Raw genomic sequence first — 12,930 nt, 5'->3', positions numbered from 1 at the left:
CTGGAATATTGCTAAAGGCAGCGTAAAACTAAACTCAGTCAGTCAGTCAGTACTTTCAATTGTTTTATTAATTTGAGTAGTTTTAGTTCAGCTTCCTACACTGGAGTATGGTGTGTAAATTATCATATCTTTTGGAGGGTGTATTTGTAATTTGACTGTTTGGAGCCTGTTCCTATAGGTCTCCTACTTTGTCTGCTAGCTCGCCTTCATGTTCGTCAGTCAAGGAGACCATTTCCTTTATGTGGTTATTGTTGTATTTGTACCTCCCTCTCTCCCTCAAGACCCGTGAAGGTCTGGGTTAGAATTGATCTTCAGTAACCCATGCTTGTAGTGGCAACTAACGGGATCGGATGGTCAGGCTCGTGGTTGACACAAGTCATCGTATCCCAGTTGCTCATGCTGTTGATCACTGGATTGTCTGGTCCAGACTCGATTATTTACAGACTGCCGCTATATAGCTGGAATATTGTTGAGTGTGGTGTAAAACTAAATTGTAAACCAAAAGTCACTGTTTTCTTTAATCTGATTGGTTGAAAAACGTGATCAAATGGTATTCGATTCCTGGAAATTCGCTGCGTATTAATACATACAAACATCGCTCACACCATTGTATTGTTACGTCGTCAGCTGAGATGACGTCTTTCAAATCATATTGTGACGTAAAGTCTGAATGACGTCACAAATGAGCAGTTCTAGATGCTACCATGAGAGACAGCCGAAACGGCCGGCTGATTACATTGCACTCATGTACCCGTACTCTATGTCAATGAGTGCAGACACATAAACGTGTGTGGACCTTTTGGTTTACTTTTGTGTTTACAATGTCGATAAACATCATGTGTTGGCCAGTTTCCGGGTGTTATTGAGTATTTGAAGCACTGGAATATTCCATTTGAAACCTCCGGCTGACGCCGTCGGTTCCAAATGAATTCCTGTGCTTTAAATACTCAATAACAACCGGAAATTGGCCAACACATGATGTTTATCTCCTAACTCACCCACCCACTCACTCACTCAGTCAGTCAGTCACTCACTCAGTCTGTCTGTATTGCAGGCCTACAATGTAGAGGAGACCATCGCTGTGTCAGGTCAGTTCATGAACAGGAACAACTACCTGGTGATCCTGGAGGAAATCCTCAAGGCTGATAACCTGAAGCGTTCACGTCTGCCAGCCCACTTCCACACCCTGCTGCCACCTGACCAGGTCAGTGGGAATTATCTCCCCTTATCTATAATCCCTTTTCTCTCCCTCTTGCCCTCTCATCTTCCTCTCTCTCCTCTCTCTCTCTCCTCCCTCCCTCTCTCTCTCTCTCCTCCCTTTCTCTGCATATATTCCCTCTCCCTCCCTCCCTACTGAGCCCTAGGTAACTGAACCATAAGGTGTGATTTAAATACTGCTCTCAAATACTACACTCCCTCACACACACACACACACACACACACACACACACACACACACACACACACACACACACACACACACACACACACACACACACACACACACACACACACACACACACACACACACACACACACACACACACACACACTGAATTTCGAGAGATAGTTTTATAAAGAAAACAATGCCTTATTTGTATGTCTTATTTGTATGTATCTGTCTCTAGGTGAAAGTGTTCATGTCCCTGCTGCCTCAGAAGATCCTGGCTCATGGAAGGGAGGTCACCTCACAGGTCATCAAGCAAGTGGAGACTGTCCGCAAGCAGTAGACACTAGGGGCACTGTTCTACCCCTGACATGTGCCTCCTTCATTCTGTTCTGTTTATCCATGTTTGGACATATCTTCTTTCCTTTTTTCATCTTGCCACATTTGAATGTTACTGTATTTGTGTTCTGGAGTTTGTTGTCTGGGTGTTCAGATCTAATGCTGCAGATCGATTGTGTGTATGTGACAAATCAGTATATTCTGTGACATAAATCAAGGAAAGTTTGAGGGTGAGAATATTTTTACCATCCCAACAGCCCAGTAATAATCAGTTTTTTTCAGTGTGTTGGAACGAAAAGTTCAGCTGAACAGCTTAATCAGCAGAGAGATTAATGATGTCAGTGGCTTATGATGCCATGGTAACCAATGACATCACAATGACCTGCCAAGTATTGTGATGCAATTTCATTGTTGTGATATCACTTTCAAGAGAGATTTAGCAAAGCAATATCTCGTGTGGAAGCCTATTTTGGATGATAACATATTTGTGTTTTTGATAAAATGCTCATCTTTCACCTAATATGCAAATTTGTCACAATACAGCAACCCCAGGATCTGCGAGTCCAGGATTCTACATCCAAGACATGCCACAATTATAATCCATGGTTTGTTCTGGTTTCACCATGTACATGATTTCTGAGCTTGTGTTGTTTTGAGCTTACCTGCCTCATCATGAAACAGGGGGTGGGCTAGCCTAGTGATTAAAGCGTTGGCTCGTCACGCCAAAGACCGGGTTCGATTCCCCACATGGGCTCAATGTGTGAAGCCAATTTCTGGTGTCCCCAGCCGTAATATTGCTGGAATATTGCTAAAAGCGGCATAAAACTTAACTCAGTCAGTCAGTCAGTCATCATGATACAACATACTGTAATTCTTTTAAACAAACGTCCAACCAAAATCACTCCCTTAAACTTGTGATGTATAGTCATTTAGACATGTTATATTGTTTTACCCTATACCTCTTCATTGTTACAAACACAAGTTATTATTGGCAATACAAGATAAGATACCAGTGGGTGTGGGGTAGCCTAGTGGCTAGAACATCTCTTGTCACACCGAAGGCCCGGGTTCGATTTCCCACATGGTTACAAAGTGTGAAGCCCATTTCTGGTGTTCCACACCGTAAATATTGCCGGAATATTGCTAAAAGTGACATAAACCCCAACTCACTCACCAGTGAATGAATCTGACATTCCATTTGTTGTATGAATTTGTTATGTGTGATTTAATTGTGTATTTTTTGTGTATTATATTGGTCAGTTGTTATTGATTATTGGCCATCTCAATCATCTTTACAGTAAACAATCACTGTGAATAGAGGTCTGCAGGGATGTTTATTCCCCAATGAGCAATATTTCAATATTGATTGACTTAGTATCCTACCAGTTGAGGTTTATGGGCAGATTAGAAACTTGAAACACCCCCCACCAACCTCCAAACAAATTGAATCAGTCATCGTACATGCTGGATGGTCTTGAAAAATCTTTTGCTGTGGGTCCGAACAAAGTTGTTACGTTATTTATTTTAACAATACAAACCATGTTTTGATGCATCGAATGAAAAATATTTTCTCTAAAACAAAAATCCCAGCATCCCTTCCCATCCACACATGGAAAATGTTCTGGGTCCTTTATCACAAAGTTATGTTGGCACTACAATGGTCGTAACTCCAATCATTAATCTTAGGCTTATGAAAGTCACAGTGCTACATTCACTTCATGGAACGGTGGGGTAGCCTAATGGTTAAAGCGTTGGCTCATCATGCCAATGACCCGTGTTCGAATCCCCACATGGGCACAATGTGTGAAGCCCATTTCTGGTGTCCCCCGCCGTGATGTTGCTGGAATATTGCTAAAAGCAGCGTAAAAACCAAACTCAGTCAGTCAGTCAGTCATGGAATGGTGCCCTTAGTCCTGTTCCACAAAGATATCTTACTGCTATGACTACATGCTTCATAAACCTAATGTTGGAGTCAGGTAGACTAACATCTAGTCTCCGAAATAAACATATTTTACAGAAAAAAAATGTTCATAAAAAGTAATCATAGAATATAATAAATAGGAGCCCAGAGACTCTCTTCATTTTCAGAAATCTAGACTTGCCACACATTCTAGACTTGCATGGGCTTTCTTGGATATATTTGTTTCCAGGTCTGTATAACAGACAAGGAGTTAGGTCATGGAATGGAGCTGCTCTACAAAGCTATGTTAGCACTATGACTACCATAAGCCTAATGTTGGAGTGTTGGAATTACGCCTTAGTGCTAATATTGCTTCTAGGAACCTTGGTCGTTTCCTACAAAGCTGCCTTAAAACTATGACTATTGTGAGGGTAATGTTAAAGAGAGTTACAGTGATTTTAATAAGCTATCACTTCATGGATCAGAGCCCTGGACTCCACTCCACAAAGCTATTTCAGGGCTGAGATGACAGTAACTCCCATTGTTTAACATAGACTCATGATCTTTGTAGAATGGGACCCTAGTCATTGCCAGTACCAGAACATCAAAAAATGGCTATATATAGTGTGCAGGGTTTTTCATGGGTGTCAGGTCTTAAGGGGGGAGATTTTGCCACAAAGACTTGGTTTCGCTCCCAACAAAGCTATAGTGTGGATCCAATTCTTGGTGACCATGGCTGTCATAGCATCCTGCAATATGATTGTACAATACAAACCTCACAATATCCGGTTTTACTGATATTGTACATGTATATGAACACACAATCTTATGCTGGAATTGTTCATCAGTGATGTTTGTTTGTTTGGCCATCGAATACCCCTAGCAGACAAGGGTATCTGTTGTTACATATGTGGTTGCTATGTATGGCAATTACTTGTTAGTCGTTAATATGTAGTTTGAATTGTTACTGGTTTTACCATGCCCTCAATTTGATGTGAAGATTTTAGGTGAATATTGAATACCAGATGACATGTGTTCAGCACCCTGCTCAAATTAAAAAAAATATTAATATTTTTCAAAACAAAATGTCAGGTGTCTTTTCAGGTGTAATTTACTTGATGTAAAAGTGTCCGCTGTGAGTAGTTTCAAATGGAAGGTGGAATAGCCTTGTGGTTACTGTATTCTCTCGTCATGTGGAGGGTACAGGTTCAGTTCCGACATGGGGGCAATGAATGAATCACATTTTAGATGTCCCACTGCCATAATACAGTATGTATGAGACGAATTCGTGTAACCGGGATTCAAATGATGACAACTATAACAGGGAATGGTCGGGGCCGACAGGTACTTCGAGTTATGCATAATATTCGAGACACCGGCATTCGACTCATCGGGATTTGACTGGATTGTTATTGTTTAAAACAATGCTAACAATTTATTGGCAAGAAACTTAGTCAAATCATGAAGAAAATCAAATCATTAAGAAACTGAATTGGTTGTCTTTTTCAAGTGCCAGTTCTTTGATGATTTGTTGTGCTCAGACTTTTGATATATATATGGAACATATCAGGGATTTTAAGTTCTCTTAAACTGTTTGCAAAATGTTAGACCCTTAATTCACTGTAGCAAGTTAAAAGAAAAGTATCGAGAAAATGGATTTCAAGATTAACCTGCTTTATTATTAAAAGAAACAAAAAGGTTGACTTGGAGGATACTGAGTGTTTGTAGTCAGCAGATTTGGTCAGTAAAATATGTGGACAACTAGAATCACTGTCAATGAGGGTGTGATTGTTGACTTGACTGTAGTTAGTAGATGTTGGTCCCTCACACAGGGAGTGGTGGGGTAGCCTAGTGGTTAAAGTGTTCGCTTGTCATGCTGAAGACCTGGGTTCGATTACCCACATGGATACAATATGTGAAGCCCATTTCTGGTCTCCCCCGCCGTGATATTGCTTGAATATTGCTAAAAACAGCGTAAAACCATACCCACTCACTCCCTCACTCAAATAACATAGCTTATATGTTCAAGAACAAGACTTGATTTGAAAACATACTTAATAGATATTGTCATATTTCTTTTTCTGATAACTTCATTTGTTTGTGTCTCTGTGATGTGTGGACTGACTAATAAAGTTACAGTTATAGGAAGAAATCAAATCATTTCACATTTTACTATTGTTCTACATATCAATTTTCTCATATATTACCATTGTTGTTAGGGATGCAACGATTCAGTTTGATTCATCGAAAATCGAATCTGACACCATAGTTTACATTTACAATGACCATTATCACTATTTCGATTCGATATTTGAATAACTATTTAAATTATTTCCACACAGCCAGAACAAAATTTTGACTCCAACTTGAGCAGTTTTGAGTGCTGAAATAAAGGCGAAATGTGATTGGTTGATGCTGGGCTAATTGTCCAGTGAGAATTGTTGTTAGTAGACATCGCCAAGTTGACGATGGATTTCACACTAAAAAAACCGACTCTGAGAGTTAAATGAAATCTGATGTTTTTACTTGTATAAAGAATCAAATAAAAAAAAATGATCGAATCAAGGGCCCCATATAAAAAATCGAATCGAATCAAGGTCTGGGTGAATCGTTGCAGCCCTAATTGTTATTATCTATTTTCTGTGGGAATATATATGACATGGTACACTGATCCAGTAGCATTATTCACCAGTGTATAGTCTATTGTCACATAACAACAAATGTACTGGGGATATATTTGGTGTCTTGGAGTCATGTATTGATTCCATACAATAACTTAAACTCATTAATATCAGAAATTATATATAATACAATACCTCTGTGTGTTAAAATATAATGATGTCTTCAATGAAGGTCACATCAGGTGAAACAACCCAAAATTTCCGAACCAATACAATGTTAACTTGAATTTGAATTTATTTCTGAATAGGCCAGAGGCCAATTTACAGGTTACAATTCAGATTGCAATAATACACATGCAATAGGGAGATCTCCAATGGTACTTGGAAATGAAAGCTAAATAAATAATATTGTTAACAATACAATGTTAAAGTTCTAAAATATTAATGATTAATATTTTTACTGCCTTCACTTCATTGCAACTAAAAGAAAAAAGATATCCTTATAGCTAATATAAAACACCCCATTCTCAACTATTCCTTTTGATGAAAACCCCTGTTTGTGTGAAAATGGCATGGCACTCACAAACAATAGGCCAAAGAAAATATCCAAATGATATAATGACAATGATACAATGGCACAAGCTTTCTTACTTTGAGGTTAACCAATACTCATGAATAAGAGTAATAGAAATCAACTAAAAAACATATCTTGGATACAGGCCAGAGTCGGTGATCTTGTGTTTCTAAATATTCTGAATAATTTTATCGTGAATCATGTATAGAAAGTTAAACAGCCCTACTGCCTTGAAGGGATTATTTAGAAAGTATGGTGATAAACATATGAATAATAAGCCTTGGCATTTGCATTTCTTAAGACTTTGAATGAACATTTCCAGATAGATAATTATGAATCACTTGTTGACTGTTAATCAGCATAGATGCCATAAGCAGTATATTTTTAAAAATAAGATATGAGATAATTAGCCTTGACCCTTGCGTTTCTTTGGACAAAAATCTTATTAATAATTGATTGTACCTCTGTAGCACAGTAAAGGATCGTGTTTGAAAACATTCACATGAGAGCTGTAAATGTGTGTCAACTTATATTTTGTGGACTGTTTGGAATAGTGCAGTTTGTGTTGATATGTATATTTTCCACCAAATGAAATGAATGCCCAAGTGCCGATTGGTTTTAGAGAGATTCACTGAGCTGGTGATTTGAGGGTTGCCATGCAGTCATGTCCCTTAGGTGTGCCAGGATCTGCTATTCAATGGCTTTAAATCCAAGCTGTCCCAATGGTGAATCTCAGTGTGTCAGCAGAGTAGTCATGTTCCTGGCATGGCCGTTTTTGCCTGTATCATAAAACAATTGAAATACTGTGATAATCTGTGATAATCACTCTCGTACTTGTCACTATGTGATAAACCATTACATCGAATGTTAGGCTGACCATCAGTTTGCAGAAAGGTCTGTATTAGTAATGGCATCATATTTTTTATGTGTTTCACGTAGCCACCAAATTCTGAACATGGGTTGGTCGGTCGGACAAAAAATTAAGAAAAAAAAAACACAAAATTTTTTAATAAGGACAAAATTATCCGAATAATGTTCTTGATTCTCAATTAATGAAATTCTTATTAAAATTTATCGCGTTCTTTGCACTTGCGGCAGCAACTGATTAAAAGATTTTGGTTAGATATACATTTTATGTGACGAGGTGGTACGTTTTAGGTTTGAGTCAGCGGTTTTGGAATGAAAAAAAAAAGTTTTCTTTGGTGGGGGTGGGGTGGTGGTTCTGCAATAAAATTAAAAGGGTCTGTCGGGCAGTGAGAAACAAAAATGCTGCCCTAATCATTAATGGTGTATCCTGTTGGCACAGAGTGCTGGGATTTAATCCTGTGTGTTGTGTCCCCTAGGCATGCCAGAAACTATATCACGGTTTCCAATCCAAGATTAGATTGAAAATGTTTGCGGGTCTGTCACTGTAGTACATAATACCAATAGTCATAGTCACATTGAAAGTAATATAATCCTATAAATACAATGAACATATTTTAATAAGAAACTCATAACATAAGAAATTTTGTGTACATCACAAATCAAGTTGATGGTAAAATCTGCATATATATTTGTACCTTCTTCTGATATTATCAGCTATCTAGGGGAGACAACTCTTCATTGACTCATTTGACTTTCATAACAACAGTGATCTCCCCTTGTAATCACCTATTTGTGCCTTCATGTTTTCCATGCTGTTTATCTGAACAGCCTTGGAGATATAGTCTGTGTATGATGAATTATGGCTGTTCTACAGACTTTTTTAGTTTCACAAGGTAAATGTTCAGGCATGGGTGGTGATTAATTTTAATGCAAGAATTGATTCTTTAAGTTGTTGATGTAGTTTGTCATAGAATGAAGCCAGCAAAAATTAATCAAATTTTTTCTGTATTGCCTTCCTGGTTAAAACCATTTTCAGCAATGAACACTGATTTTAAAACAAGTATCATGTAGTCATTATTTTGTTATGCAAATGATTATGCAGATATCAGTTTGAACATTTGATGATCAATACATGTTTGATTTATTAAGATGTTTGAAATTGTTATTGTTGTGTTTGTTATTTCAGAATTATATTTATCTTATGTATGTGGTCATTTTCTATTAAAGTGATTATGCGACATGTCAGATGAGTACGTGACATGTAACTTTGCTACTTTTCTTAATCTGTCTTGACAACATTCCTGTAGAAACCTTAATGTATCCCTTTAATTTTCAGGGATTTCTAATAAACTCTTGAAAACAAGGTTGTGTTCAGTTGTTTTGACTTATCGTGAAATGGTGGATGAATCTTCCATTGAGTATTTAAAACTGACCATTTGTAGCGCTATCTTCTTTAACATGATGATTCTTGCTATATGTGATCACAGATATTTTGAAGCAGGATACATTTGGTGCGGAACTGAGGAAGTGTGTTTAGCTTGCTATACTCAGGAACTGGTCAAGCTCGTCGTTTGTGTTGGTTTATTTGCTGCTATACATGTACACATATACATGTACTGGCTCTTGAGAGCTTATCTATTTTTTAAAAATGTAACGTTACTATAGAAGTTTATGGCAAAACATTCGTTTTTGTGTAACCTTCAAGACGTTGCAGCTCACTGTGCAGAGTTGTGTCCCTTAGCAGGCAGTGTCCTCCTGGGTTGACATCAGTGACTTTAGTTTTACGCCGCACTCAGCAATATTCCAGCTATATTGCGGCGGTCTGTAAATAATCGAGTCTGGACCAGACAATCCAGTGATCAACAGCATGAGCATTGATCTGCGCAATTGGGAACCGATGACAGGGTTGACATGAACCATGCTTATGATCCTTGGTATGTCCACACCATATCCTTTGTTTCATCGTAGCATCTCTAGCATTCATTTTGAACTTCCTTCCACCAAGCTGACTTGTGATGAACTCAATTAGGATTTGATATTGCCTCCATGGCCTAGAATAAAGAGCATATGCCTGGAGAGTAAGGCTGTAACTATTCACTCGCATATTCGGTGAATCGAACCGTAACCCTTCATGAATTCAATTCGTTATTGGTGGTCACCAGAACCGAATATTAACGAATATTTACGATTTTTTTAAGGGAGCATGTTTTACTTGAACCCGTATGTCCTTTTCCAAAGTGAGATATGCAAGAATGGAACATGTACTAGCATTGCAGTAGTGCAAGTTATGCTAGTTTGCCAAGATCTCACATGGTACGGTCGATTATAACTATTACATACGAACATTTGAGTGTCATGAGATCACTGGTTATTGCTGTGACAAATTAACACTGTCAGCATAGGCGTTCCATATTGTACATCAATCACTTAACTACAATATTGTATTCGTGAATAATTATTCATATTCGTTACCCAATATTCATGATACGTATCATATTCACCACATTGTGCATTCGTTGCAGCCCTATCTCCAGCAGCAAGTTTCTGGATGCATGTCATACCTGAAGACATTTAAAGATGGTACTTGTTGTTGCCCTGCCTCTCACTTGATATCAAAGGAATACAGCCAGGACTAGTCTGCTCAGTCAGTGTTCTCTTAGTGGTTGTCAATGTTACACTGCAGCATGGTATCTCAGTGGGCTATCACTGTAATATTTGTCAGAGCCATTGCAAGAACCCCTACACACACTCAAGCACACATCTTGTAGGGCTGCGCAATATAACCAGTTTACCGGTATATACCAGTTCAGGCATGAGAACAATAGGTATTGCGATACGCTGATCAAAAAACGGTATTTTGACATGCATTCGGAAAACCTTCATAACACTTGAAAATCTTTGGATATTTCCGTTTTTTTAATTTGTTCCTTTCCTTGTTTCATTTGTTCCAAACATTATTTGCATTTTTATTTGTCATGATTTAAAGTTTTTATTAAAGCCTAATCAAGCATAGTGATTCTGTTGTGTTTTTGCTTTGTAAATCAAGCATTAACTCGATTATAAGTAGTTTTTAAAAAAAGAATTCTTGCATATATTGCAATACATATCGCTATATATGTTTTCGCATTGCAATATATCGCAACATAAATTTTTTTGGCAATACCCACCCCTAACATCTTGCATGAAACATGAAACCTCATTTTATTTCAGCTCACATCTCTAGATTTGACCAGTTCATGATGTCCTTGTTGTCAAATCCGGCAACAAGTGATTACCCTCATTGTATGGACCAAAAGTTAATGTCTCGGTAAACACTGCACAAAATACAAATTGAATCTGGTTATAATTGGTCCTCAGGAACCATGCCATTTGTAACATGCTACTAGTGAGTGAGGGAGTTTTGTTTTACCCTGCTTTTAGCAACATCACGGTGGGGGGACTCCATAAAATAAGCTTCAGACACTGTACCCATGTGGGGAATTGAACCCGGGTCTTTGGCATGAACACTTTAACCACTAGGCTACCCCACTGCCCCATAACATGCCACTCGGGCGGTGAGGCCAAGTGACATGGTTGATGGTGTGTTATCCTACTCTGATGGCTTGGGTAGTAGCTCACTACATCAATCACTGGATTGTCAGGTCCAGATTAGAACACTAACATGCCACCTTCATGTCCCTGCAAAATTAATGAGTGTGGAGTTTAAAAAAATAATTAATAATGTGATGGACAATTTACAAGTCATAGTTTTGGTGTCATTTGTGGATTGGGACCTGTGAAGATCCGTTTAGAACTGGTCATTGGCAACCAATGCTTGTCGTAAGAGGCGACTAACGGGATCGGGTGGTCAAGCTTGGTGACTTGGTTGACACATGTATTCATATCCCAATTGTGTAGATTGATGCTCATGCTGTTGATCACTTGATTGTCTGGTCCAGACTTGATTATTTACAGACCGCCGCCATACAGCTGGAATATTGCTGAGTGCAGCGTAAAACTAAACTCACTCACTCACTCAGTTGTTAATTGGCTAAGATGGATGGATGCCTCAAACCAGAATTAACAATTTCATTGGTAACAGGTTTATTGAACAAGAAATATAATCTGTAACAAGCAGTCAGACATTTTTCACCAGAGATGATCTGCTTGATATCAAGGTAAACCTTTCAACAATAAATATCAACAAGGAACATTATTTCACAATTTCAAAAGATGGCAGATATTAACAATATATCATGTGAACTTGACAAAATTATCCAACATGTTGAAATGATGTTATCAGAAAGAATCAATTTATTTTCATGCTGAACTCATTCATGTGGATGCTGTTCACGCTGTATTGAAATACACTCATGCACTGGGATCAATTTCAATCGAGTCTTTGCTTGATGTGTGATTTGCTCATAATGTTGCGGAGTCAGCAATCTGATCAAACAGCCTGCAGTTAATACAGAATGCCTTCAGATAGAATCAAAGGTTTTCATGCTCAACTACTTAATGTTGTGAATGCAGTTCACACTGCAATGCAGCTGGGTCTATTGAAATGTACGAGGATCATCTTCACGTGACTTTATCTGTACAGGGAAAGGCCAGTAATGTTGCGTCAGCAACCTGACAAGCAGTCTGGCTGTTAATACAGGAGCACAATGAAGGACTTCGGTAACTGTGGATCAAAGGCCAGCAAGAGCAGACTCAAAGATTTTGTTTGACCCCTTCAGTATACTAGGATGTAGAGAGTTTCGGTTTCGTACCTCATAAAATAAAGCTTAAATCAGGAATTTATTACACAACAGCTAGTCTTATTGATGCAATGCATATCCAGTTTGACAAACTTGGTATCAAGATCCAATATATAAATAAATAGGAAGACCACACACAGACAAATTATTCAAGTCCCACGAACCAGTGTTTTCCATTTTGTTTTACCAATGTCTTATGGAGTCTGTTTTTCAACATCTGTGCCTGGGACTGAGCACATCCTCTTGATCCATCTTCGGCTTTGGTTTAGCTATCTCCTCCTTACTTTTCTTAAATGTAGTCGTCTGCATACACCACAGGTTGAATACACTGATCTGAGAGGCTTCAGATCAGCAGGAGTCATTCACCTCAAACGGGCAAATCCAGAAAAAAAGGATTTGTCCCTCTCCTTTTTAAAATGATCTATGCACTTGCCTGAGAATTTTCTGTTATATATAATGTGCATAGATTATTGGGAATGTTGGACATGTCATCACCTTTCACA

At 38.2% G+C, this 12,930-nt stretch overlaps 1 protein-coding gene across 2 annotated transcripts in view; it reads left to right on the top strand.

The window, feature by feature from the left end:
- LOC124257095 (F-box protein At1g78280-like) overlaps positions 1-2,483 on the top strand; it is a 38,583-nt gene extending 36,100 nt beyond the window's left edge. For both annotated transcript variants that reach the window (XM_046691082.1, XM_046691083.1), the window contains 2 exons: positions 1,055-1,204; positions 1,629-2,483. In XM_046691082.1, coding sequence (XP_046547038.1) covers positions 1,055-1,204; positions 1,629-1,730 — 252 coding nt within the window. In that variant the 3' untranslated portion in view covers positions 1,731-2,483. The remainder of the gene's footprint in view (positions 1-1,054; positions 1,205-1,628) is intronic.
- Positions 2,484-12,930: the final 10,447 nt, after the last annotated feature.

The sequence above is a fragment of the Haliotis rubra genome, unplaced genomic scaffold (assembly GCF_003918875.1).
Source record: "Haliotis rubra isolate DU_JTF1 unplaced genomic scaffold, ASM391887v1 Scf65, whole genome shotgun sequence".
Classification (NCBI taxonomy): Eukaryota; Metazoa; Mollusca; class Gastropoda; order Lepetellida; family Haliotidae; genus Haliotis; species Haliotis rubra.
This window is presented reverse-complemented; position numbering and strand designations above follow the sequence as displayed.